Genomic DNA, 25,805 nt, shown 5'->3' with positions numbered 1-25,805 from the left:
GTGCCTTCTGCTCCCTAAAAACCCCTTCCTCCCAAACAACCCTTCATCCCTCTAAATTATCTCTTCCCTCTCTTCCTCCTTCCAGCTCCAGCCTCTACCTGGGTGCTGTTGGATGTCTCTGGGAAAGCTGGAAAAATAAAACTAGTTCAAAACACGTTTCTAAGGGTGGTTTGTCCTTTGGAGGGGAGGAAAGAGGGTCCCTCATCCCCATTCCCAAGCTGGCAGCAGCCACAGATCCCCCAAATCCCACCCTGCTACACCCCAGCCCTTGACAGGAGCCTTTTCCAGCTGAGATGACAGGGAATAATTCTTTATTTCCATACTGAAACTAAGTAGCTGCTTACAAAACTGCACAGTCCTCCCTCCCCTCCCTCCCTCCTTCCACACATCCCGGCCTCTAACTTCCACCAGCACCGGGATTGGGGCTTTTTGTCAAATCAGTTACAAGCACAAAACAATCTAAAGGCGGAAAACACACAGAATTGGGGAAAAAAACTAAACAATAAATCCATGGAGCACGGGGAAGGCAATGTCTGACTTCCCTTACACCAACAGCTACAACAGGGGAGCTTGATAATCCCACCTGGATAATCCCACCTGGATATTCCCACCCACCTCCCACCCTGAATCCCAAAAAATCCCAGCCCCACTTCCAGGGCTACAGGCTGTAGAACTTGAGGCTCCGATCCATGCCTGTGGAAGCGATGAACTTGGCATGGTGGCCAAAGGCCACTCCTGTGGTCAGACCACTGTGCTCTGGGGACAGAAAACAATCCACGGTCACAATTGCGAGTGGATTTGTCCCATTCCCGCCCCAGCCACTTCCATGATTCCCAGAACCCCTCACCTGTGAAGTGGAGGATCTCTGTCCACTGCTTGCAGATGTAGATCTGGACATCAGTCCCGCCCAGTGCCAGGTAGGTCCCGCTCTGGTCGAAAATCAGGGATTTCACCTGCAGAGAAGAATCACAACAAGGCATTGAAAAAGCTCCCAAAAAGGCTTTTTTGGGATGCCACAACCCCTGGAGCAGACAGGGATATCACACACCTCGAAGTTGTTATCCAGCTGCAATGTCTTGAAGTTCTTGAGCTTCCTCAAATCCCAGAGCTTGACGGAGGAGTCATCGGCTGCCGTGGCCAGGTAGTATCCGTTCTCGGAGAAGGCGATGCTGGTGATGGGGCCTGAGTGTCCCGGGAAGTTGGCCACGTTGGTGCGTTCCTGGGGACAAGGTGGGCACAGGGAATCACAGAGCTGGGATGTGGCATCGTTCCCAACCGGCCTGCGCGGTAACAGTGTCACCAGCGGCTGCTCTGCAGCTGGAACCTTGGGACTTTTGGAGAAACCTCCAAAAACATTCCTCAAAGTCCTGCTCCTTGGATTGATCCCCCAACCAAGCTCGGACACCCCAAACCCTTGTTCCCACACATTCCCATCAGCCCTCACCTTCAGATCCCAGATCTTGATTTGGGAATCCATCGTTCCCGTCCCAAAAATGAGCCCGTCCGGGTGGAACTGGGCACAGGTGAGAGCTGTGGAGACAGTAGGGAATCAGACACTTGGGAAGACTCCCAAGAGGGTTAGGAAGAGTTGGAAGGTTGGGAAGGCTCAAGAGGGTTGGAGAGACTCACGGGCTTGGGAAGATACAGGGAGTTGGGAATATTTTGAGAGTTGGGAACACCCAAGAAGGTTGATGAGATTGGAAGGGTTGGGAAGACTCAGGAAGGTTGGGAAGGCTACCAAGAGCCCTCCAAAGGAGCGCCCATGAACTCCAAGAGCCAAGGGATGCCCAGAATGGGGATAATCGACTCCAAGGCTTACCACATCCAGAGCTCTCATCTGTCACCTTGGTGAGGACGCGGCCGGTCTGGATATCCGAGAAAGCCCAGTACTGGGAGAGAGAAAGAGCGTTGGATAGGGGAAGGGTGGGAAGCAAAGGTGGGAGCTGAGGGATGGGGAGGGATTCACCTGGTCATCCGAGGAGCTGAGCAGGTAATCACCCGTGGCGTGGAGGCTGAGCCCAGTCACGGAGCCCTCGTGGGCACGGACCACCTGGACACAGGAGGCATTGGGAACGGACCAGATCCGGATCGTGGCGTCAGGAGAAGCCGAGAACACCAAGTCCTGCACAAGGACAACACCAGAAGGTTCACGCGGGAAGAATTCACCTCTCTGAGAACTCCCAGCAGGAGATTCCAGCAGAGAAGGGTGCTGATATCCAGACTTGAGGCATCCTGTAAGTGAGGAAAGAGCCAGACGCACCTGGGATGGGTGGAAGACGACGCTGGTGACTTTCTTGGTGTGGCCCTTGAGCGTGGCCAGGATCTGCTCCGAGCTCTTGTCGAACACGATGACGTTTTTGTCGGCTCCACCTGGAAAACCGAGTGGGAAGCGCTGGAATGGGAGTGTGGGGCCAACCAAACCCAAATCCACCTGCCTTATGTCCCTTGTCCTCCTTCAAATTCCCAGAAACACAGAGCAAGAGATCTATTCCCAGTTGGGAAACCCCCAGGAAAGCTCTCTTACCAGTGAGGATCTTGTTGGTGTCGGAAGGACACAGATCTAAGGCAAGAATTCCTGGGATGCTGGCACTGTGCAGCCCCTGTGTGAGGGAGGAGAACCCCAAATTACTGCCACAAGCAGCAAAACCCTCCCAAAAGTAATCAAGAAGCAATTCCCAGCTCCATGTGGGAGTTTCCCAGTCCTCCCAGCACTCACCACGTGCGAGGCCACCTGCCGGTACTTGCTGAGCTCCTCTGGCTTCACCAGCTCCTCTGGGACTGTCTTGCCCCTCTGGAAAAATCAGAGATAACCATCAGCCTTGGCTGGAGCATGGCACATCCCAGCTCCCTCTAAATCCTTGGATAAGGCCACTCACCTTCTTACGCTCCGTGGTCAGCACCGTGGCCTTGTCTTGGAGCTAGAAAACAAGAGGAGGGTGGGCACAGAGCAGGAATTCTGCGATAGAGACGGAGAGGGGAACACATGGAACACTGCCCCTACCTTCTGGATGATCTCTGGGGTCATTCCTGCCAGCTCTCCCAGATCCATGGCCTCGCCAGCGCCCTGTGTGGCACAGAGAGAAGGGACATGCAGAGAGGGAATTCAGGAGCAATGAGTGGGAAAAGGGTTGGGAATGAGCGGGAAAAGGGCCGGGATGGGGAGCAGGACTCACGGCCACGTTGGGCTGCGCTGACGGCACCGCCTGGGGCACGATGAGCCCGGCCTGAGGCTTCAGCGTGGCCAGAGCTGCAAAAACACAACAGGTTTAAAGGAACACCGGGATAAAGCACTTCCCAGCACCCCTTCCCAGGAATGCCAGATGTGGGAATGCCCCGTGTGCGTGTCACCTTCTCTGGCGGCAGTGACCTCCTTGGTGAGGCGGGCGATGACCCTGCAGGCGGCGTCGTGCTGGTACAGGGCGTGGGACAGCTCCTGGCGCGTGGTCTGCAGCTGCTGCCGCAGAGTGAAGCTGTGCAGCATCACGGCATCCTGCCGGGAAGTGCCGCCGTCAGCCCGGGAACAGCGCCGGGATCCCGGCCCCCCGGCAGCCCCCCCGGCACTCACTCACCCACTCGTCCTGCAGGGCTTTCAGGATGGCCGGGATGCTGGTGGCCGAGGGGGGCTTGGGCCGGATTGGGTGGGCGACTGGAAGAAAGATGGGCGCATCATCCGTGTCCCTGATATCCCTATGGATATGGCACTCCCATCCCTTGCCTTTGCCATTTCACCATCTCTCCTTTGCCCCTCTCCTTCCCGGCCTCCACAGCTGAGTTTGGCACCTCAAACCCCAGAACACCTCGGGCACTGCCATTCCCGCCCCCGAGAGAGCCACTTTTCCCGGGAGAGGCGCTTTTCCCGGGAGAGCCTTTCCCACGCCCGTTCCCGGCACCTTTGATGTCGATGAGCTGCTCCTCGGACAGCGGCTGGTTGTTGACAGGGTCGGTGCCGTTCTCCGCGATGTATTTCTCGATCAGCCGCCGCTCGTACACGTGGTTGGACACCGGCGACACACACGGGTGCTCCGGGACCTCGTTGGAAACTGCGGGGGAAAGGGAAGGATGGGACGGGACGAGAACAGGCTTTGGGAACTCCCTGCCCGGTGATCCCCCGGTGAGACCCCGGCTGTCCCCGCCCCGCAGCCCGGGATGCCCCGTTCGGTAGCGTTCCCCCCGCGCACTCCCGCGGCCCCTCTCTCTCCGCACTCACTGGAGCAGATGAGCGCCATGGCGGAGGCCGGGGGGTCGCGGCGCTCCGGTTACGGCCCCGCTGCCCTTCCGAAGCTGTTTCCGGTTCTCCTTTCCGGTCCGGGGTCCCGGTTCCGGTTCCGGTTGGCGCGCGCGGCCCCCGCGCCGCTCCCGAGCGCTCACGCGTGCGCCGCCGCCGCCGGAACCGGAAACGCTCCCGGCATCCCCCGCGCCCCCCCGCCGGCGGGAACGGCGCTTCCCGGCGTGCACCGCGCACCGCCTCCCGCCTCCTGCTGTTGCCATGGGGACCGCGCTCCCGGCGTGCCCCGCGGCCGTCCCGGGGACTACAGCTCCCGGCGTGCCCCGCGGCGAAGCCGAGGGAAGCCCCGGTGAGGGGGGGTCGGGGGGGACCCCGGGGTGGGGGGTGGAATTCGGGGAAAATTGGGGCAAATTCGGGGAAAGCCGGGGGGGGAATGGAGGGAAAGTGGGCGGGGAGCGCTCCAGGGGGGGATAGGCGGGATGAGGGAGCCGCGGGGGAGGGTCCTGGGGGGGATCCCGGGGGAACCCGGGGGATCCTGCGGGGAAGGGGGGGGACAGAGGGAGGTGGGTACAGAGGGGCCTGGGGGGGATCCTGGGAGGATCCGAGGGATCCCGGACACCCCGGAGATGTGGGTGGGGTGCGCACAGAGGGATTTGGGGATCCAGTGGGCATTGGGGAGATCCAGGGAAGTCTGGGGGGATTTTGGGGATCGTGGCGGGTGGAGGGCCCTGAGCGGAGGGGCGGGCACAGGGGCGATCGGGGGTTCCAGGGGAATGGGGGGAACTGGGCGGGGCTGGGCATAGTGGGACTGGGGAGATCCTGGGGGGATTGGGGAGAAGTGGGGAGCAGGGGGGGTCTCGGGGGTGGCAGTGGTGGCAGTGTCCCGTCCCGGAGCACCCCGCTCCCTCCTTTGGGAAGGGGTGCCCCCCCTTCCTAGCCAGGCCCGGTGCCCTTGGCTGTGTCCCGCTGACTCTGGTCGATCCCAAAAATAGCCAGGACACCCAGGCCTGTGCTGAGGGGGGGCATGGAACTGGGCTGTGGGGCCTCCAGCCTCCCCTCCTGCTTGGGGCACCCCAAAACCAGCAGGTGGACCCCAAAACCAGCAGGGTTTCTTCCTCCCAGCACCCCCACATGTCTCTTTGCCCACAGATCCCGGGTTCCAGGATGGGGAGTACCGTGGGGCACCGGGCCCTGCTGGCCCTGCTGCTGTGGATCCCATTCCTCATGGGATTGGCGGGGGACGGAGCCAAGGATGGCCAGGAGGGCTTCCGGGGACACGCCACCACCTCCGATGACCTGCTGCTCCGGCTGGGAAGATCCACATGGGACACCCTGGAAAACTGGGTGGGACACCAGCCCCTGCGGATGGTGGCGGAGGTAGGATGCCCATTCCCAAACTTTCCCTGGAGTTCCTTGTGCAGGGGCACGGGACATTTTCCCACTCCCTTTTCCCCATCTTTCCCCGCAGAGCCTCTCCACCACCCTCTGGATTGTTTCCTCTGGGATCTCAGCAGCCCTGACCACTCTCTGTGGGATCCTGGGGGATCTCCTGGCCGCCTCCAGCATCAACGGTGAGTGGGACTCATCCCGTGGGACGGCTCCTGCCTCCATTCCTGGTGCCACTGCTGACTCCCAGATCCCATTCCCAGGCCACCGGCTGGTCCGAGCAGCAGCGCTGGCTCCCGGGGAAGTGCAGAGGGTGCTCCTGTGGGCAGTGGCCGCCCTGGTGGGATCCTGGGTGCTAGCCCGGCTCCGAAGGCTGCTGCTCCCACTGTTCCGTGGCGTGAAGCTTTTCTTCTTCCTGGGAGCCTTCCTGCACGTGGCGGCTTCCCAGGAGAGCCCCACGGTGCAGGCGGGAATGCTGCTGGGCTTGTGGCTGCTCTACACCTTCCTGGGCAGCCTGGTGGCGTCCCCGGATCCCAGCGCCCGGCTGGATGCGGCCGTGAAGAGCCTGGAGTGGAAGGTGGAGGAGCTGCGGCGGCGCCAGAAGTTTGGGGGGCCCCGGAACCGGGAGGATTGAGCCCCCCTGAAGCTTCCCCAGAGCTTGGCTCCACCATCCCAAGCATCCCAAGCATGTGTCCCTGCGCTCTGCTGAGCCCCCTGCACCCCCAGCTCTGCTTCCCGGTTCTCCCAGGAGTCCTGGGGGCCCCCCATCCCTCTGGGAGCACCCCAAAATTGGGGGCTGTGCCTTGCCACACGTGCCACAAGTGCCTTCACCCCAAAAGCCCCCACATGCCCCAAGAGTGGGAGAAGAGCTCCCACATTCCCTGCTCACCAGGGATGCTGGCCCAGCCCAGCCAGCTTGGGGTGCAGAGGGGATCCCATTCCCCGTGCCGGGGGCTCTGCTTGTTTTGGGGTCCCCTCACTGTCAGGTTTTGGGTTTTAAGCTGCTTTTTAAACGGTTTTGATAATGTGGTTTGGAATAAAGATGGATTTATCCGGCCTGGCCCTGCTGCTTTCCCAGGGGATGGTGGTCGGGCTCAAGCCAGCCCCCAAGTCCATTCAGGGTGGGAAGGGACGAGGAGGAAGAGGAGGAGGAGGAAGGTGGTTTATCCATGCCAGGATCCCACTGCCCTCCAGCTGTTCCTGCTGTGCTTCCCACTCGCTCCGTGCCCCTCACCATGGATGTCCTTGTCCTTCCCATGTCCCCAGTATCCATGGTGGAACAGGGAAAGATGGATGGCAGCTGGGGGAAGAATTCCCACCCTCCTGCTCTGCTCCGGGGTGGCCTGGGGTGTCCGGTGCTGGGTGGGGCTGGGAATGAGATGAAGAGCAAGGATTGGGATGGGGATGAGGAAGAGGATGAAGAGTAGAGACGGGGATGGGGAACGGGATGAGGGTCGGAATGGGGAGCAGGGATGGTAATGGGGAATGGGGTGAGGATGAGAATGGGGAGCAGGGCTGGGAATGGGGAGCAGGAGGGGGAGCAGGGCTGGGAATGGGGAGTGGGATGGGAATGGGGAGTGGGATGGGATGTGGCTCGGGCTGAGGAGCAGGACCCGGAGCACCGGGCACGGCCGGGCTTTAGGACCCGGCGGGACGAGGCGGCGCCGGTGCCCGATCCCGCCCCGGCCCCATTGTCTCGGCGCGGGGGCGGAGGGACGGGAGGCACCGGCGGAGCGACAGGAGGCACCGGCGGCACCGGCACCGGCGGCACCGGCGCACGGACCGAGCCCCCCGCCGGCCATGGCCTCGGCGCCCCGGCTGGCGCTGCTCGCCGCCGCCCTGCTCTGCGCCCCGGGTAAGTGGGAACGGCAACGGGAAAGGCATCGGGAACGGCAGCTGGCACCGGGAACGGCACCGGGCACCGATTCCGACCCCGCTCCGCACCCCTCCCGCCGTCCTGCCGGGATCCGCTCCCGCGTGGACCCGCAACCCGGGTCGATTCTCCCCTTTCCCCACGTTCGGGTCCCTCCGTTCCGCCGGGATCCAGGGAGCAGGAGCGACCTCACCCCCTCCTCCTTCTTCCCCGCGTTCCCCGGGATCCGCGTCCCCCATTCCGCGGGGATCCGTGCCCCCTCCACCGCCTGGGATCCCGAGGTGGTCACCCGGGGAACGTGGGGTCCGCGGGGATCTCGAGGGGGGGAAATCACCTCCCAATCCCCACGGGAACCCGCTGCCCGAGGGACTCCCCTTCCCCCCGGATCCCGGGATCTGCCTGGCCTCTCTCCCCGCACGCCTGATCCCCTAGGTGGGATCAATCCCCGGCCGCGAGGAAGCCCAGCCCGGGCATCCAGGTGGGATCTGCTCCCTGTGATGAGTGATCCCTTTGATCAGGGCACCATGAGCCTGGATCCCACCCTGCAGGACACGGTTCCAACCCTCTCCCCAGTGGGGAATGCATTCCCACGGGGAACAGCCAGGACTGGGGGAACCGAGTGGCCCCCCAGTCCTGATGCAGGGATGGGATAACCCCGGGATGGGATAACCCCGGGATGGGGCAGCCATGGCAGGGTGACCTCAGAATGTGGTGGCCCAGGCAAGGGGTCACCCCGTGTGCTGCCACAAAGGTGGGCACAAAGACCCCCAGCTGCACACCCCATTCCCGCTGTGTCCCTGCGGGATGTGACACATCCTTGTCCCTGCAGTGAGGGGTGACGGGGAGCCCCCGGATCCCGTGTTCCTGCCAGCAGAGCTGGAGGTCCTTGGGGTGCCTGAGTCCTACCGTCTGCAGAGGGTGGATCAGGACGTGGCCCCCAACTCTTCCCTGCACACCCGCTCCGAGACATTCCTGCTGCTCCGTGCTGGATCCCAGCCCCTGTTCCAGGCCACCTACCCCCCGTTCAGCATCCGCCAGGTAACCGAGGGTCCTGTGTCCCCTGGGCCACCCCAGGGTGTCCCAGCCCCCACCACCATCCTGGTGTCCTTACAGGAGGTGTCCATGGAGAGCTCCCCCAGCTCAGCAGCTTGGGCCATCCGTGCTGTGTCCCTGGAGAGCTCTGTGTCCCCTGCTGAGCCCGTGGCCCGTGTCCTCTTCCATCTGCATGGGCCTGACTGGATGCCTGGGAAGCAGGACCATGCCGGGGCCCGGAATCATCCCAAGGACTGGGACCATCCCGGGCTCTGGGATCACCTTGAAGTCCGGGACCACCCTGGGGGTCAGGGTCATCCCAGGGAGCAGGACCACCCTGTGGTCCGGGATCACCCCAGGAACTGGGATCACCCTGGGGATCGTGACCACCCCAGGGACCAGGACCACCCTGAGCAGCAGGACCACCATGGAGTCCGGGATCACCCCAAAGACCGGCACCACCCTGGGGTCCACGATCACCCCAAGTACTGGGACCACCTCAAGGACCAGGACCACCCTGGGAACTGGGATTCTTCAAGGGATTGGGATCACTCCAGAGCTCGGGATCTCCCCTGTGTCACCCTCCACGCTCACCACCGCGGCCGGATGGCCCGGGGGACATGTCGCCTGCAGGTCAGTGCCACCCTGGGGACCCTGGGGACCCACAGATCCCCCCCAGCCTAATCCCAGGACCCCCTCTCCCCTGCAGGCCCCACTGGGCGTGTGTGTGGTGGAGCTGGAGATCCCTCCACGCTGGTTCTCCCTGGGATCCCTCCATTCCCACCGGAGCCGCCGGCGAGATTCCGACCCCGTGGAGCCTCCGGAGCGCCCAGAGCCGGCTGAGCTGCACTACAGCGTGGGGGAGTGCGGGGGTCGGGAGCGGGAGGCTCCCAGATTCCTGGCAATGCTGGAGCTGCGGGCAGGAGAGCCGGAGCGGCGGCAGGAGGCGCGGCTGGACGAGAAGGTGCTGCTGCGTGTCCCCAATGTCCCCCTGCGGCCCGGGCAGCGCTTCACGGCCACCATTGCCCTGCACCACAACTTCACCGCCGACAGCCTGACGCTGAGGTGAGAGCAGGGACAATGGGGACACTATGGGACACTGCGTGACACTATGTGAAAGTGTGTGACAGCGTGTGGCTGTGAGTGACACACTGTGACAGTGAGCGACACTGTGTGACAGTCTGTGACATTGTGTGGCAATGTGTGGCAGTATGTGAACATCTGATACCATGTGCACTGTGTGACATTGTGTGACAGTGTGACTGTGACACTGTGTGACACCATTGGATACTGTGTGACACTGTGTGACAGTGAGCGACACTGTGTGACACTGTGTGACAGTGAGCGACACTGTGTGACAGCGAGTGACACCGAGTGATTGTGGGTGACTCTGTGGGACACCGTCTGACACTGTGTGACACTGTTTAACACTGTGTGACATTTTGGGGCTTTGTGTGACACCAGCTGACACTGTGTGACACCATGTGTCCCACACAGGATCAAGGCCAAGAAGGGCCTGCAGGTGGTCTCCGCCCGTCCCACAGTTCCCAGCACCTGGAGCGTGCACCTGGAGCGTTCCCGTGGTCCCAAGCATTCCACAGCCGTGGTGACGTGCCGGCGGCTCGGGGACATCCCTGCAATCCCTGACAGCTCCAGGTAGGGAATATCCCAATCCCCCATCCCGGTGGGAATTGTGGGTTGTTCCACCCTGATCCCAGTGCGGTGCCACAGGGTGTCTGAGCCGGCCGAGTTCCTGCACCTGGATGTGGCTGTGGAAAACGGGACGGGGGGGCTGGCGCCGGCGCGGCCCCTCACGTGGCAGGTGGAGTATCCTGGCCAGGATCCTGAGGCGCAGAAGGACAAACTGGTCTGGGAAATCCAGGTGTCGGAGCGGGACGTCCGTGCCCTCGTCCCGCTGGTACAGGTGGGTGTCCCCATCCCATTCCAGCCCTCCATCCCATGGGAAGCGCCCCCTCATCCCGCTGTGCTTCCAGGAGCTGGAGATCCTGAACACGGCACCACTGACCGGGGTCCCCCACGTTATCCCGGTCAAACTGGTGGCTGTGGAAGCAGGGGGTGGAGTGTCCGAGCTCACGGATCCTGTCGGATGCGAATCCGCTGACAAGCAGGTGCTGCAGGTGAGTACTGCTATCCCCTCGTTATCCCGCCTCACCCTGGGACATTCCCATGGAATTCCACGTGCCCTTGCAGGTGTCGGATTCCTGTGACCTGGTGTTCGTGGGGGGCAAGGAGAGCCGAGGGGCGCGGGGGGCCCGCGTGGATTTCTGGGTGCGCCGGCTGCGAGCGGAGCTGAGTTTCTCCGTCTGGGCTCCGCTGCTTCCACTCCGTGTCCAGCTGGGAGATCCCATCCTGGAGCAGCTCCGGGGCTGGAAACTGCCTGGGGGGCCTGACAGGTGAGGCCTACAGAATGGGATGGTGGGAAAAAGGGGGAAGATGGGAATGGGGCTGGGACCTGATGTGTGGGGATGCATCAGTGAGCCCCCAACACGCTCCTCTGTCCTGGGATTCTTGTCACTCTGTTGTGGAATCCCAGTCTCCCTGTCTTGCAATCCTTGTTCCCCTGTCCTTGGGGAACGCCTTGTCACCCCATCCTGGGACTCTCGTCACCCTGTCCTTGTCCCTTGTCCCCAGTGCCGTGGTGGAGTCCGAGGACCTCGCAGAGGAGCCGGAGCGGCGGGCGCGGGGCTGCCGGCCCCAGTTCCAGCGCACGGGGCTCCGTGTCCTGGCACACTTTGTGGCCCACCCCCTGGATGGTGGCCGTCACCTGTCCTACCTGCCCGGCCCCGAGTGGCTCCTGGATGTCACCCATCTGGTGGCTGCCCGGACCCGTGTCCAGGACCCCCGCGTGGCCTCGCTGGAAGCGGGGGCTGTGGTGGTGGGCCGGGAGCCTGGAGTCACCTCCGTGGAGGTAAACAGGCGCTGTTTGTGGGATCCTGGGAAGATCTGGGGTGTGGGAGGATTGCAGGGATGGAGCTGGGGGGCTGGAAATGATCCCAGTGGGAGCTGGGCAGGATACAGGGAGGGAGGGAATGGAGGGGCTGGCACAGGATGGGAAGAGGAAGCAGGGGGTGTGAGGAATGTTGGGGGACTCACAAGGTGCTTCCAGGTGCGCTCCCCGCTCTCCGACTCCATCCTGGGGGAGCAGACGCTGGTGGTTTCTGAGGAGAAGGTGATGGTGACAGAGCTCCGTGCCCAGGTGGTGGCTGGGCTCTCCTTGTCCCTGCGGACACAGCCGGATCATCCTGGTGTGGTCACCGCCACCGTCCTGGGAACACCCACGCTACGGGCCCTCAAGCAGGTGAGACGGGTGGGGGGTGACCCCAGCCTCCCAGGTGTCCCCCAAACCTCTGCCATCCCGCTTGTCATCCCGCCAGGAAGCGACTCTGTCCATCTGGCTGTCCTTCTCCGACCACACGCTGGCCCCACTGGAGCTCTACGGGTGGCACGACGTGGCCTTGACCGTGACGTCCCTCGACCGCGCCGTCGCCACTGTCAGGGGCTCCCCTGGGGTCCCCGCTGCCCACCCGTGGGTGGTGGCCGAGGGGCCGGGCCAGGGGGCCCTGCTCCAGCTCAGCCTGCACCCCCCGGATCCGTGCCGGCGTGGCCGGCACCGCGCGGCTGCCCTGGCCACTGGCACGGCCTGGCTCGAGGTGGGGGTCCCCTCTCCCGGGAGCCCCCAGCCCTTCCCGCGGGCTGAGGGCGCCATGTCCGGGGAAGCGGTGACCGTGGGACAGAGGGACCCCGCGGGCGTGGGGCCAGCGGCCACCAAGCTCCAGGGGTCTTCCTTGGAGGAGAACGAGGAGGAAGGCTACGGACGCAACCGTGCCAGCAATGAAGAGGAGGAGGAAGAGGAGGAGGAGGAGATGGTGAAGGCTCCAGAGCGGGTGACTGACCTGGAAATCGGGATGTACGTGCTCCTGGGAGTCTTCTGCCTCGCCATCTTCATCTTCCTCGTCAACTGCATCTTCTTCGTGCTCCGCTACCAGCAGAAGGAGCTGCCCGAGCCGGGCGGGGCCCCCTCGGCTCCACAGCCCCACAACTGGGTCTGGCTGGGCACCGACCAGGAGGAGCTGAGCCGGCAGCTGGATCGGCAGCAGCTGGATCGGCCGCAGCCGGATCGCCGGCAGCCGGAACCCCCGGCATCCCCGGGCCCGCCCTGCGGCTGCGGGGGCCCCCCAGGCTCCGGCGAGGACGGGGCTCCCCCCGGCTCCCCAGCCCCGCCGCCCCGCAAGGAGGGGTCGGCTCCAGGGGGCGGCCGCAGGAAGCGGGTGGAGTTTGTCACCTTTGGGCCCCCCCGTGTCCCCGAGGAGCCTCCCCCGGCCGCCCCCCAGGTCCAGTCTATCCTGGTGGCCAGCGAGGACGACATCCGCTGGGTGTGCGAGGACATGGGGCTGCGGGATCCCGAGGAGCTCCGGAGCTACATGGAGAGGATCCGCGGCAGCTCCTGACCCCGAGGGGGCGACTCCCGGACCCCCCAATTCCCGGGCAAACCAGTAAGGGCCCGACCTCCTCCCTGTGCCGTGCTGGGGGGACACCGACCCCCCTTCCCAGCGGGATGGGCCGGGGACCACTGGTGGCCTCCTGGGACCACCCCGAGGTGCCCACAGAGGGTGAGGGGGGGTCTCCCAGCCCTATCCATATGGGGGCTGGGTCCCGGCGGCAGCGGGGAGGAATTCGGGATGCTCTTACTGCTTTGGGTCTCATTGCGACATGGTGTTCATAGTGGTGATGATGATGGTGGTGATGATTCCTGTGGTCTGATCCCGGGGAGGATCCTGTATCCCCCCCACCTTCACCCCGGCCACGCATCCGTTTTGTACACATTTTTTATCGGGAACGCCCGGGAAGGGGCTGCCAGGGGCTGGTATTTATGGAAAATTTTTAATTCTGACGTTGTTACAAAAATAAAGTATTTAAAAAAACAATTGTGATTCTCCTTCGTGCTGTCTCCTGTGATCCTGACACCGGGTCCCACCCTGCCCCCATGGCAGTGCCAGGCTCCTGGGAATGGGCACATGCCCTTGACCTTGGCTCCACGTGGGAGCTGGTTACGGGACTGGATCCAGGGCTGGGCCTGGCTCTGGCTCAGCTGGGGTCACCTTGGGATAAGGGATCTCCTTCCTCCCTCTCCTGCCATCTTCCTCCTCCACCTTTCCAACCCCAACACCAGCCGGGTACTGCATGTCCCTGACATTCCCAAGTGTCCCCTCAGCCCCTCCCTATATTAGTGGCCACAGGGATTCTCACTCTTCCAGCTTCCCAGTAAGTCCCAGCAATTCCAAGACACTCTTGGTAACAGCAGGAGATCCCTCACCCCATCACCCTGCTCCCAGCTTCCCCAAACTTCCCAAAACCATTGATCCCACGGTGGAGATCAATGTCTCCTGGGATGCCCCACCTCCCATCCGTGGAAATTCCAGCCTTACCCCTCACCTAATATTCCTGGAGGGTTCTGGGGTGATCCTACATGTGCTGGAAGATGCTCAGGATGTGGAGCTGCAGGTAACATTGACTCCAAAAAACAGGGAGAAGAGGGGAATTCCTGGCTGGAATTCCAGCCATCTGGTGGATGGCTCCACCAGATCTGTGTCCCCTGGGCTGGGAGCACCAGACCCATGAGGCTCCCGTGCCCTGGAGGGTCTCTGGGGTCCCCAGAACTCTGTTTCCTCCCTGCCAGGGCAGGATGGAGCCACCTCATCACCTCCTCCACCCCAGAGCACTGAGTCGGCTTCCTGCCCAGCGCCACAGTCCCGGAGCTGCCGGAGCACGGGGGCACGGCCAAGCCACGTCCCCAGGCTGCTGAGAGAGGGACCCCCCGAATCCCAGAGCCCTGAATTCCATGGGGCTGCCCCGCTGATGGCATGGGGGGGCTCTGCCTGCTCTTGGTGGCTCTTTCTGCCGCGGCACCTGCACAAGGTACGTCACTGTCCCCATCCTGGCCCTTGCTGTCGCTCTCTTGGCACCTTGGGGTGGTGGAGCCACAGATTTGGGGGTGGGGGACCTGCCACCCCCCTGGGATGGGGAGCACTGGGGGTCCTGGGGGGTCTCCAGCAGGGGTATCAGTGGTGGAGGATGCTGCCCCTCAACACGCTCGGAGGGAAAGGGATCCCCTGAAAGGATGTCCTAAGGCTTGGGGATTCTCCTAAGGGTTAAGGTCCCCTTGGATCCCCCCAAAAGCACCCTGGGAACCCCTAGAAGAGGACCCTAAGCCCCTAAAGGTGCTCTCGGAGCCACCCCACCTACAATCCCTTTGGGAACAGGGTGACACTCAGGGCCTGAAGCCCATCCTGTCTCTCATGTACCCCCTGGATGGTTTGGGGATGTGATGCCACCTGTCCTCCCCACCCTGGCAGGATTTGGAATTGTTTGGCTGCCAAAATGTCTGCCAGGAGCTGCTTCGAGGCCTCCAATTGATGAGGAAACGGCCCCATCACCCCATCACCCCATTTCCGCCCTTGTCACGCCTCCATCCCCACCTGGAGCAGCTCATTCCCACCTTCTCCCCTCATCCCAGGCCTTTTCCTTGAACATTTTAACTCCAATCCACTCTGCACCAGCTCTGGTGGCTCTTCCCAAGATTCCCACCCACAGCATCCCCTTGGATGCCTCACTTCTGGGGCTGAATCCTTTCCCCTGGAGAAGCCAAATGGGGCATTTTTAGGGATAACTGGATCATCCACTCACCTGTGGCTCTGGAATGGGTGTAGGCAGGTGGGTACGGACAGGTCTAGCCCCTCTGTGTCTGCAGGGATGAACCGTAAGGCGGGAACAACACGGATGCAGGATGACATCCCAAATTTCAGCTCTTCCACCGCTGAGTCGTGTCCCAGTATTCCCATATTTAAGGCCAAATTCTCCCAGCAGATCCCACACCAGGATTTAGCCTTGAGAAACATCCTGGGGCACACAGGGATTGATTTTTGGGATGCAGCAGCTCCGTGACCACTTTGCCAGAGCCCGGGGTGATTCCCACTGTGCCACTCACAGCTGGGAGAATCCTCTTGCCCACATTTTGGCGGCTTTGGGATGCACCCCACCGAACTGGGAATGCTGGGGGGCTCAGCTCCTCATCCCTCTGTCCTTTCTCCCCACAGTCCCCACAGAAACGACAGAATCGCCCAACACTCCGGCAGGGAACACCTCGGTGACTCCAGGTGAGTGTGGGAGGGTGAGGGACATCCCTACACCCACTTTTCGGGATTCTGGGACAACGCCAGCTCACCCTTCCCGGTGCATCTCCCAGGTCCCAGAGCGCTGCGGCTGGCGGGTGGCCGGAGCCGGTGCGAGGGCCGTGTGGAGCTGGAGCAGGAGGGGACATGGGGGACGGTGTGTGACGACGGCTGGGACATTTCTGACGCCGACGTCGTGTGCCGCCAGCTGCGGTGCGGCCGCGCCGTGAGAGCCCCCGGCAACGCCGCCTTCGGCCGCGGGCGCGGCCCCATCCTCCGGGATGAGGTGCAATGCCAAGGACACGAGCGGGACCTCTGGGAATGCCCGGCTATGCTGGAGCACGACTGCAGCCACAAGGAGGACGCCGGTGTGGTTTGCTCAGGTGGGTTTGGAACATTCCAGAGCTGGGGATGCGGATGGCGCGTCCTCACCTCTGCGCTCTTCCCGCAGAGCACCAGGAGTGGCGGCTCTCCGGAGGCCGGGATGGGTGTGCCGGCAGGGTGGAGGTGTTTTTCCGAGGCACTTGGAGCACGGTGTGTTACAGCACCTGGTACGACACGGAGGCCACGGTGCTGTGCCGGACGCTGGGATGCGGGGATGTGCTCCAGCGGCCGGCCTTCACACACACGCTCCCCGGGAAGATGACGTACATGTGCGGGAGCCTGCAGCCCTCGCTGGCACAGTGCCACTGGACCTTCAACAAATCCGCTCCCTGTTACCAATCCGGGGCTGCCGGGGTCATCTGCAATGGTACCGCATCCTTCCCGATGGGATTTGAGGCACGGCCTGGGTCCGGCTCTCTCCCAGGCATCCCATTTCTGTTCCCGTCCTTCCCAGGCTCCCAGGGTTTGGAGACGCCAACGCCCACAGTGGCTGAGGTGACGCCCAGGAATGTCAGTGTCCTGCAGGGTGAGTGTCGGAGCCCTCGGCCATTCCCTGGGATCAGGGTAAAATTCCCAGGAGGTAAGAGTCACGTGGGATGAGCTGTGTCCGTTCTCTGTTCCAGCCGAGGAGGGGATCCCAACCTTGGGGACACCACCAGTGGACAGTCCCCTCTTTGTCCTGTGCCTGGTGCTGGCCACGCTGCTCCTGCTCTCCGTGCTGGCCTTTTCCGCTGCCCTGCTGAGGCTGAGGAAGAGGAGTGGTAAGGAATTCTGGAGACGGACATGGAATTGGGACACAATCCCCACTTTCTGGGCTCAGCTCAGCCACGGAGTGGGTGCATCCCCTTGTCCCCACAGCCATGTCCTCCTTGGGAATACCCATGCCAGTCCTGGTGACCCACAGCTCCCAGAGCCCCAACGCACCCTCCAGGATCCCCAACGACTACAGGGAGACTCCCACCAGCCTTCCCAAAGGATCAGGTGGGTCTAGCAGGTCCCCCCAGGGGCTGTGGGGCCAGAGGTGCCAGCTGGTGACAGATGCCACATCCCCTTGTCACCCCCCAGACGGTCTGGTCAAAGCCATTTCCAAGGATTCTGATTCTGACTCGGAATATTATGAGTTCAGCAGCAAGCCTCCCATCGCCCTGTCCACCTTCTACAGTGAGCATCCCACTTCCTCTGGGATCCCTGATGCCCTGTCCCGGGATCCCTGTCACCCAGGATGTTCCCACCCCTCTGCCCTTCCCACAGACTCCCTGCGCCGGCATCCCAGGGAGGATCTTCTCCCTCCGAGACCCAGCCAAGACAGGATGGAGTCATTCCCTGAGGATGGTATGACACAAGGGGGGTCTATCCCATGGATGGAAGGGTGGCCATGCCCTTTTCCAATATCTTTGTTCCCACATTTTATGCCCTTGTTCCCACAGAGCCGGCCAGGCCGGGCCCCCCACTCCGCAGCTCCTCCAGCTCATCCTCATCCATGGAGCCCTATTGGAATGGCAGCATTCCCCCCCCTGCCCATGGCTACGGCACAGGTGGGAAGTGTGGGAGCAGGGATGGGGAGACCCCAAGGATGGGAAAAAGGGATGCAGAGACCACAGGGATGGGGAAGGAATGGGGGTTCAGGGACCCCAGGCAGAGGAGCAGGGATGGGAGCAGGGATAAGGGACCCCAAGGATGGGAAGATGGATGGGTTCAGCCTCAGTGAGGGAATGGGACCCCATGGAGTGGGAGCAGGGCTGGACAGTGCCAGTCAGTGACTCTGCTCCTCCCAGCTCCCCCGGCAGCGCCCACCCCAGCGCCCTCCCAGCCCTGGGCACCTGCAGCTCCGGCAGATCCCGATCCCGACGGCAGCTCCAGCACCTCCTCGGGCGAGTGGTACGAGAACGTGCAGGAGAGGGAGCCCCCTGGAGATCCCTCCTCACATCCAGGTGAGGATCCTGCGCTGGAGGTGGGGCACACACGGAGTTCCAGGCATTCCCAAATCCTCCTGATGGGCTCTGTCTCTGCAGCCTGGTCAGATCCATCCTATCCTTCGCGGGAACATGGGGAGGATCCCGACTTTTCCGAGGGCAGCGACTACGACGACATCCAGGACTCTGCCTACTGAGCCTGTCCCACCACTCCAGAGGCCAAATCTCCTGGAATTCTCTGGCTTTCTCCTCCAGAATTCTCCAGCCATTACCTCTGTGCTGCCATTAAAAGCTTTTCCCACCGTGTCCCTTGTCCATAGGGGTGTCACCAGCCCCACAGCGAGGCTGGGCCACCAAGTGGTCCCACTTGTCCCACTGGCACAAAGATGGCCAAATATCCCACTCCCAGCCCACAGGAGCAGGGAAGGGGGCTGCAGGGCCCTGACCCAGCTCCACAGCACCAGGGGTGGAAATTAAACTGCAGGAAGGGCAGACATGGAAGTCCCATGTGTCCCCCCAGAGCTTGCCTACACCCTTCTGGGACAGTCCCCATCCCGGGAACACACTGTCCATAAATCCTGCCCAGGAAGGCTCCAGGGATGCTGGAAGGGAAGCCACTGAGGTGCCACCCCAAACCCACTGGATGGTGCCCTATGAGGATGGGATACAGCCCCCAAATCCTTCAGCACCTCCCAGTCCATCCATATCCCAGCAGGAAGCTGGAGCCAAGCAGCTTCCTGGAGCCAAGCACCATCCCAGCTTTGGCATTTGGGGTGCTCCCAGCTGGGAGGGGGCACAGCACCCACCCATCACCCCAGGACTGGGACCCCTCTGCCCCTTCCCTGCTGTCCATCCCATCCCAAGCCGGCTGCTCCCACCCCGGGCCCTGTCATCGGATTTCTGCCTCCCCGGGGAGGAGGTCGGGGTTCAGCTGCACCCCAAGTGGAAAATGTGGCCCCCCCCCACATCCTCCAGCTGGTTGCTGAGCGAGAGGCCCCGCACAAAGGAGCCGCAACAACGGAGGAAATCCCAAAATAGCAGCAAAACCCCGACAAAGGGCACGGGCGAGGCGCGGGCTGCGAGCGGAGCGGGCATGGGGCGGGCACGGGGGGTGCCCCAGCCCTGCTCCTGCTCCGGGTGCCGGGGGGGCTGGGAGGGAGGTGGTGATGCTGGGATCGCTGGGATTGTGGCATGGACAAGCCTGGAGGGATCCATGAATTGCGGGGCGTCCTGATGCCCTGGAGGGGTCCCAAAATTCAGGGGTGTGGATGTACTGGGTGGGATCCCAATGTGCAGAGAGGTGGCAGCGTCCTGAGGGTGCTGAGTCCTGGTACGGCACCAATTCCCTGGGGATAACAAAGCCCTGGAAGGTACCAAAGCCCTGGGGATACCAACATCCTGGGGGCACCAGTTCCCTGGGGATACCAACATCCTGGGAGCACCAGTTCCCTGGGGATACCAGTGCCCTTGGAGCGTGACAGCCCAGCCAAGGTGTCACCTCCATCCCCACACCACCACATCACTGCCAACCGTTCCTCTAAGCTACTCCCGCCCTGAAAATCCCCCTTTTCCTCATCATTATGATCCCAGCAGCGTGCCGACAGCCGACAAGCCCCTTCCCGCTCGCTCCAAAGGCAGCTCCTGCTTTTTGAAAGGCTCCTCACGGCTGGCAGCGTTGTCAGCAGTTCCCAGCGCCCCCCAGACTCCCCCCGGGAAGGGATTCCAATCATCCCGAGCTGCCGCGGCACGCTCAGGATGCTGAGCTGACTCGCAGCGCCCGAGGCAAGGCAGATGCTCGATCAGAAGCCAAATCCTACCCCTGGGATCTCATGGCCTCCAGAGGCTGCCATGGCTCTGAGGGAAGGGCTGGGCCCCAAGCACCCCATATCCATGGGGGTCACACACCTCTGGATAGCACAGAATCCTGGGATGTTTGAGGTGAATCCCAAATTTCAGGTTGATTTTGAGGGATTGCAGCTTGCAGACTCTCCACTGAATTGTGAGAGCAGGCCTGGGAATTGCACCCCTTTTCCAGGGAATTTTCAAAGCCAAAGTGGGTGGTGGGCAGCCCCGGGACCCCCATGTGGGATATTCCAACAGGGCCTGCTCCCACCAGGATCAGCAGAACTGCTGGGATAAGTGGGATGGGAATGAGTGCTGGCTACAGGGAGCACCCAGATGCTGAGATCCTACTCCAGGGCTGGGGACTGGAGCATCCACGGATGCTGGAGCAGGATGGGATGGGAAGTTCCATCCATCTTTCCTTCCAGCAGGAATACCATGGAGTCAATGGAAAACAGCTGCCTCATTAGCATGCCTGACCTGGATTCAGAGCATTTAATTAGGGCACAATCAATTAACGCCTCTGTCCTGGCCGGGTCCAGCACCACTGGTGCCCCACGTGCCCTTGCATGGGTGTAGGGTGTCCCTAGAATGCCAGAACCTGGAATGTGCCTGGATAAAACCTTCCCCCATCCCATTCCTGGGGGTAATCACAGGGTTTTAGGGGATGCCAAGGGCATCAACTCTTTTGTAACCCTGGGGGGCTCGGGGACCCCCAAATCTCCCTTGGCACTGGGTATATTCACTACCTCCCTTTCCCAGAGCTGCAGAGACCCGGGGATTTGGTGGGGGCTGAACCCCACACGCTTCTCACCCCTTTCCTCTCGTGCTTGGCGGGACCCAGGGAGGCAACAGAGTCTTCAAACGGGCCCAGAGGTGACGTCAAAAAACCACAGAGGGAGGAAAAACAGCCGGTTCCTGTCCGGGCCCCCTCCCTCGCCTGCTCCGGGCCGGGCAGCGGAGGCGGCGGAGCCCCCGGAGCCTCCCGTGCCCCCATGGCACCAGCGGAGCCCATGGCAACCCGGCTGCCCATCCTGTGCCTCCTGCTGGGAATGTGGGGTGAGTATCAGGCACCCTGACCTCGGTGCACTGCTCAGATCTCGTGGCAGAGCCCCCCCGGTTTTCCCGCTCCGGGCGGGATCGGCACCTTGAGCGAGCCACAGTTTGGGGCTTGGGGTGAGGAGCGCCCTGGTGACCCCCAAAACCCCCACCCTGCTCACCCTGGGGGTCCCCAGGATCCCAAGATTGAGCCAATGGTGCTGAGGGCAGCCAGGTATCCCCATATCTTCATTCCCTGACAGCTCCCGCCCTTCCCTCCGTCTTCATGGCACCATTCCCGAACATTCCACCCAGGAGCAAGGCTAATTAGCGGTAATTTGCAGGGCCCTCGTCTTTTCTCAGCCCTAAAAACCCCGCAGCAGACAGATGGGGAGGCAGCAAATCGCCTTTCTCCCCCTAAAATCCCAGTTTTCCCACAAAATCCCCCTTTTCCTCAAAATAACCATGAACGGGGTGAGCAGCAGAGGCGCTGTCCCAAACTCGGGGTCCGCAGGGTGGGATGCAGGATTGACACCCCATTTCCGCTCTTTCTCGCAGCCATCCCGGACCATGGAGGAGCTACCCAGATCCGTGGAGGTGAGAATTTGGGAGCAGCCCTTTGGGAATGCCTCCACAGCTCCGTGAGCATGGCGGGTGCTGGAGTTGCATCATCCGGAAGCGGCGTCGCGGGGTCCCAGCTCAGGCCCCCACATTCCCTTGACCCCTCCATGCTCCCATTCCTTGTGCTGCTTCCCAAGGCCCCCACCAGGGGCTTTTCCATCATTTCCAGGGTGGAAACCCTCTGGGAAAGGAAGGAAAGCCCCTAATGATGGCGTTTTCCCGGTGTTTTCCCACAGAATCCATCCTGAGACTCACCAGAGGCGGCTGCCGCTGCACTGGGATACTGGAGGTGAAGAGGGAAAACCAATGGAGACCGATTTGCAGGGAGAGTGTGAGCATGGAAGACCTGGGTTGGATCTGCCAGTGGCTGGAGTGCGGCCCCCCGACCTCCGAGTCCTTGGAGCTCATCATTCCCGGTGGGAAAGGGCCACAGAGTCAGCCCAGGAGGTGCAGTTCCCCACCTGAATGCCAATGGGAGCTGGAAAACTGCACAGAGCATGTCATTGTTGCCTGTGGAGGTGAGCCTGGACCCCCAGCCCAGCCACCTCAATCCCTAGGGATCATCCATGCCCACGTGGCCCCTCTCTTCTCATTCCAGAGCCAGTGAAAACCACTCCCAAGCCCCCACCGGCACCCCCAACCACCACTCCAGAGCCCACGGGTAAGCACCTCATCCCAAGGAATCCAAATTTGGGAACTTCCCGCTAAATAATGGGAAAATTGCCATCTCAATCCATAACACTTCCCCTTCCACCCCCAATCCCTCTCCAGGACCCCCAAGGCTGCGGCTGGTGGACGGGAATTTCAGCTGCTCCGGCTTCCTGGAGCTGCACAAGCAGGGGCTGTGGGGGGCCGTGGCGAGCATCCCGCACTCCTGGACACATCTGGTCACCCTGATCTGCCAGGAATTGCGCTGTGGCACTGCTGGGAGCAGCCACGGCGAGCCGGACCCAGGGATCCACCTGCCGGTGCGGTGGGAGGCGGTGGATTCCTGCGGGAGCCGTTCCCTGCTGGACTGCTTCAACAGGAGCAGCGCCCGGGGGAAAACGCCCGCCTTCATCACCTGCTCAGGTGAGAACGGTCCTGGAGCACCCGTCATTTCCTGCTCCTCCGGTGGGATACCCCGGGGGGATTTTGGGGCCCGGAACAGAGAACCAGCCCCATCCCAGCCTGCCCCATGGGCCCCATCCACCCACTCCTGCTCTTCCTCTCCGGGGTGCGAAGGCAAAACAGGAAATCTCAGTTCCCGGCATTGCCGAGCACGGCAGTTCCGAGGAGGATGAGCCCTGGAGGGAGGGCAGCCATGGCAGCATCCCAAATTCCAGCTGGGGGTGGGGAACACTGGCAGGCACCAGGCTGTAGGCAGCTCCCTGAGGAACTTGCATGCCTCGGGCATTTCCCTGAGCACCTTCCAGCCTTGGGCATCTCCATGCTCCCATCATCTCCCTGCCTCGGGCAATGCCCTGGATATCTTCCCTGCCACAGGCATATCCCTTCTTTTCCATGAGCCTCTTCCCTACTACAGGCATGTCCCTGCCAGAGCATCTTTCCCTTGCCAGGAGCATCTCCCAGCCACAGGCCTCTCCCTGACATTTTCCATGAGTGTTTCCCTGGAAATAAGCTCAGTGCCAGCTCCATGGCACAGAGAACCAAACCATGAAGCTCGGAGCAGGCTCCTTGTGGGTCCTGCCATCTGCCCCAGCCTGGAATCCCGTGGGACTTGGGGGCTTAATGGGCTGTGACAGCTGGCAGAGCCGGCTGCCATGCTGCATTTCCCATGAGAAGAGTTCAAAGCCCTTCCATGCCCGGCTCTGGTTTGGTCCAGTCCCTGTGGCATGAGGGGAGATGCTGGGATCATCCTTGTGCCAGGAGCTGGTGCTGGGAGGAGGAGGAGCATGTGCCAGCAGCATCCCTGTCGATATCATCCCTGTCTGCCTGTGGGTCCAACTCCTCTCTCCCTGTGGTTCTGGCTCTTCTTCCCACAGGTCTGACCCATCTCCATGGATCTGACTCCCTTCTCCTTGTGGCTCTGACCCCACTCCCTGGATCTGACCCCTGTCTTCCCATGGGTCTGATCCCCCTGTATCCATGTATCTGCTCCCTCTCCTCATGGATTTCACCCCTCCCCACGGGTCTGACCCCTCCCTGTGGATCCAACCCCTCTCCCTGTGGATGTGCTCTCTCTCCCACAGAATCCCAGCCGCGGGCCCTGCGGAGGCTGGCAGCCGGCCCCACTCCGTGCGAAGGGGACATCCAGGTGTTCCATGCGGGACAGTGGTGGGATCTGTGTGAATCCAGAGCAGCACAGCGAGACAGGCGGGGCCAGCAGATCTGCCGGGAGCTGGGCTGCGGGAATCTCACCTCCAGCATGGAAATCCGGGAGCCTCCCTCAACGGGAGTCACCTGTGGGCTTGAACCCCTGCACCTCTGCCAGCCCAAACCTGGGAATATCCGGAGCTGCTCCCGGACCAGAGTTGTGTGTAAGCCACGTGATCCGGGCTGGGAGCTGGAATTCCCACTCCTATGGAATGGGCAGGGATGGGGGGGACCAAATCCACGTGAGATTTGGGCTCCTGGCAGGGTAATGGATATTCACATCTCAGTACCAACCTCCAGCTGGACACATCCAGTGACATCCGTGCTCTTTCCAGGCCAGGACTCAAAGCCGCTTCCCACTGGAACATCTGCTGGAACCGTCGTGAGCATCTGCCTGGCCCTGCTGCTTTTCCTCATCCTTTTCCTGATCTGTGGCCCTCCTGCCTATCGGAAGCTGATGAAGAGAAGTAGGGGACAACCTTGGGATCCTCATCCTTCTTTTCTTCCTTCTCCCGCTCCACCATCCCCACGTGCCAGCCCAGGGCTGGCAGCTCCATGGATGCTTCCCTAAACTCCATGGGGGGGGGGATTTGGCTGCTCAGCCTGACAGATCCCCCTGTCCCATTATCCCCAGACCTGCCCCATTGTCCCCAAGCCTGTTCCACATGGAGTGTGGGAGTGGGAAGAGGGATTAAGCTCCAAGCGGGCACAAAAGAGCAGGTGGAGGATCCTGGGGGGGGATTATTGGGGATGACATATGGGGCTGGCGGGGGGGAAGCAGCTGGAGGAAGGATCGGGAAGATCCTTGGAGACACAATTCCCCCTCTCTCTCAGTTTCCAAGAAGAAGCAGCGCCAGTGGATCGGCCCCACGGGACTCAACCAGACAGGTGAGGGGCAGCTTGCTGGGGAGCTGGGAATGGGGTTTGGAGTTCCTGGGGATGGATCTGGGGTCTGAGTGGGCTGTTCCCTCCTGGATCCTGGCACAAGGGCCCTGGATCTCGCTTCCTTTTGGAATATAACTCACCCAGGAGATGTGGGTCTGGAGCAGGGACCTGTTTTACTCAGCCCCTTCCCGGGTGGGTTTGCTCCCTCCAAGCTGCAGTTCCAACCCCAAAATCCCAATCCTGCTGTCTTCTCCAGTGTCTTTCCACCGCTCCAGCACCACTCCGAGGCCTCGGGGACAGGGAGGGGACAATGACTATGCTCAGCCTCCCAAAAAGAGCTCCCAGCTCTCTGCTTACCCAGGTAAGTGCTGGAAGTGGCTCCTTCCCGTTCCTTTCCCATGGATGTGCATCCAGTGAGGTGTATCCATGCTCTCCACAGCTCTGGAAGCAGCATGCCGGCGTTCCAACCTTCCAGATAACTCCTCAGACAGTGACTATGACCTGCACTCCGCCCGCAGGGTGTGATTCCCTGCTTCCCAAAGAAGCTAATCCCACCTCCCACCTCAGCTTTGGGGGCATCCCAGCATTCCAGCACCCTTCCAGAAGCACTTCCCAGCCTCCTCGCGGGAGAAAAGGAGGGTTTTGGGTTTTTTGTAAGCTATTTATAGGAATTTAAGAGGTAGGGGGTGCAAGGAGCCCTTTGGAATAGTGGGATCACCAGCTTCTCCAAACCAGGATAAAGAGCTGGGATGATGGATAAAGGATAGGGATGCAAGGGTGGGAATACTGAGAATGAGACTGAGATATTTAATAACAAATACTTGTAATAAAATTGGGGTTTTGTACTAATTACACCTTGTCCTCTTCCTTCCACTATCCCAGTGTGACTCCGAACCCTCAGCAGGAGGGAAAAGTGGGACAGGGAAACTTTTCTTTTTCCCTGGTTTTTATCCCAGGGATAAATGCAAGAAAAGCAGGAATTGCAGCAGGCTTGAAGATGGTTCTGGGAGGGCATGAAAGATTTTAGCGATGGGATCCAAAGGAAGTTGGATGCCAGGAAGGGATAAAGGGATCAATTCTTATCCGGATGTTCTGTTGTT

The 25,805-nt window shown here is 61.7% G+C and overlaps 4 protein-coding genes across 4 annotated transcripts; 3 read left to right on the top strand and 1 right to left on the bottom strand.

Annotated features, from left to right (window-relative positions):
* Positions 1 to 294: 294 nt before the first annotated feature.
* PRPF19 (pre-mRNA processing factor 19) lies at positions 295 to 4,348 on the bottom strand. The gene is made up of 16 exons (XM_071428222.1): positions 4,208 to 4,348; positions 3,891 to 4,040; positions 3,570 to 3,646; positions 3,349 to 3,490; positions 3,174 to 3,247; positions 3,002 to 3,064; positions 2,877 to 2,918; positions 2,717 to 2,791; positions 2,525 to 2,600; positions 2,261 to 2,370; positions 1,967 to 2,122; positions 1,820 to 1,889; positions 1,445 to 1,530; positions 1,049 to 1,219; positions 848 to 953; positions 295 to 756 (listed from the first exon to the last, which is right to left on the bottom strand). Exons 1-16 carry the CDS (start codon positions 4,224 to 4,226, stop codon positions 659 to 661), a joined length of 1,515 nt encoding a protein of 504 aa, XP_071284323.1. The 5' UTR covers positions 4,227 to 4,348; the 3' UTR covers positions 295 to 658.
* On the top strand, positions 4,214 to 6,667 carry TMEM109 (transmembrane protein 109). The gene is given in 6 exon segments (XM_071428223.1): positions 4,214 to 4,339; positions 4,342 to 4,416; positions 4,419 to 4,556; positions 5,367 to 5,602; positions 5,694 to 5,796; positions 5,875 to 6,667. Coding segments are annotated over 6 exon segments (1,047 nt in total). The 5' UTR covers positions 4,214 to 4,215; the 3' UTR covers positions 6,246 to 6,667.
* A 531-nt stretch (positions 6,668 to 7,198) lies between these two features.
* TMEM132A (transmembrane protein 132A) lies at positions 7,199 to 13,462 on the top strand. Its single transcript, XM_071428221.1, is given in 13 exon segments — positions 7,199 to 7,282; positions 7,284 to 7,400; positions 7,403 to 7,466; positions 8,314 to 8,522; positions 8,598 to 9,149; positions 9,226 to 9,581; positions 10,014 to 10,172; positions 10,248 to 10,440; positions 10,511 to 10,654; positions 10,728 to 10,930; positions 11,169 to 11,445; positions 11,644 to 11,835; positions 11,912 to 13,462. Coding segments are annotated over 13 exon segments (3,624 nt in total). The 3' UTR covers positions 12,986 to 13,462.
* Positions 13,463 to 14,288: 826 nt separating this feature from the next.
* On the top strand, positions 14,289 to 25,530 carry CD5 (CD5 molecule). Its single transcript, XM_071428387.1, is given in 21 exon segments — positions 14,289 to 14,453; positions 15,632 to 15,691; positions 15,781 to 16,151; positions 16,154 to 16,457; positions 16,545 to 16,616; positions 16,714 to 16,851; positions 16,949 to 17,071; positions 17,156 to 17,251; positions 17,342 to 17,422; positions 17,518 to 17,625; positions 17,866 to 18,021; positions 20,608 to 20,904; positions 21,442 to 21,480; positions 21,741 to 22,022; positions 22,103 to 22,165; positions 22,276 to 22,575; positions 23,697 to 23,984; positions 24,156 to 24,287; positions 24,655 to 24,708; positions 24,962 to 25,066; positions 25,145 to 25,530. Coding segments are annotated over 21 exon segments (3,210 nt in total). The 5' UTR covers positions 14,289 to 14,398; the 3' UTR covers positions 25,231 to 25,530.
* The last annotated feature ends 275 nt before the right edge of the window (positions 25,531 to 25,805 follow it).

This window comes from Agelaius tricolor, unplaced genomic scaffold, assembly GCF_023055355.1.
Source record: "Agelaius tricolor isolate 1412-34295 unplaced genomic scaffold, bAgeTri1.0.p SCAF_5, whole genome shotgun sequence".
Taxonomy (NCBI): domain Eukaryota; kingdom Metazoa; phylum Chordata; class Aves; order Passeriformes; family Icteridae; genus Agelaius; species Agelaius tricolor.
This window is presented reverse-complemented; position numbering and strand designations above follow the sequence as displayed.

Coding starts and splice junctions, on each gene's coding strand:
- PRPF19 (XM_071428222.1), bottom strand. Junction 3,065..3,173: donor CAGCGCAGCCCAACGTGGCC/GTGAGTCCTGCT, acceptor TGTGCCACACAG/GGCGCTGGCGAGGCCATGGA. Junction 2,123..2,260: donor TCGTCTTCCACCCATCCCAG/GTGCGTCTGGCT, acceptor GTCCTTGTGCAG/GACTTGGTGTTCTCGGCTTC.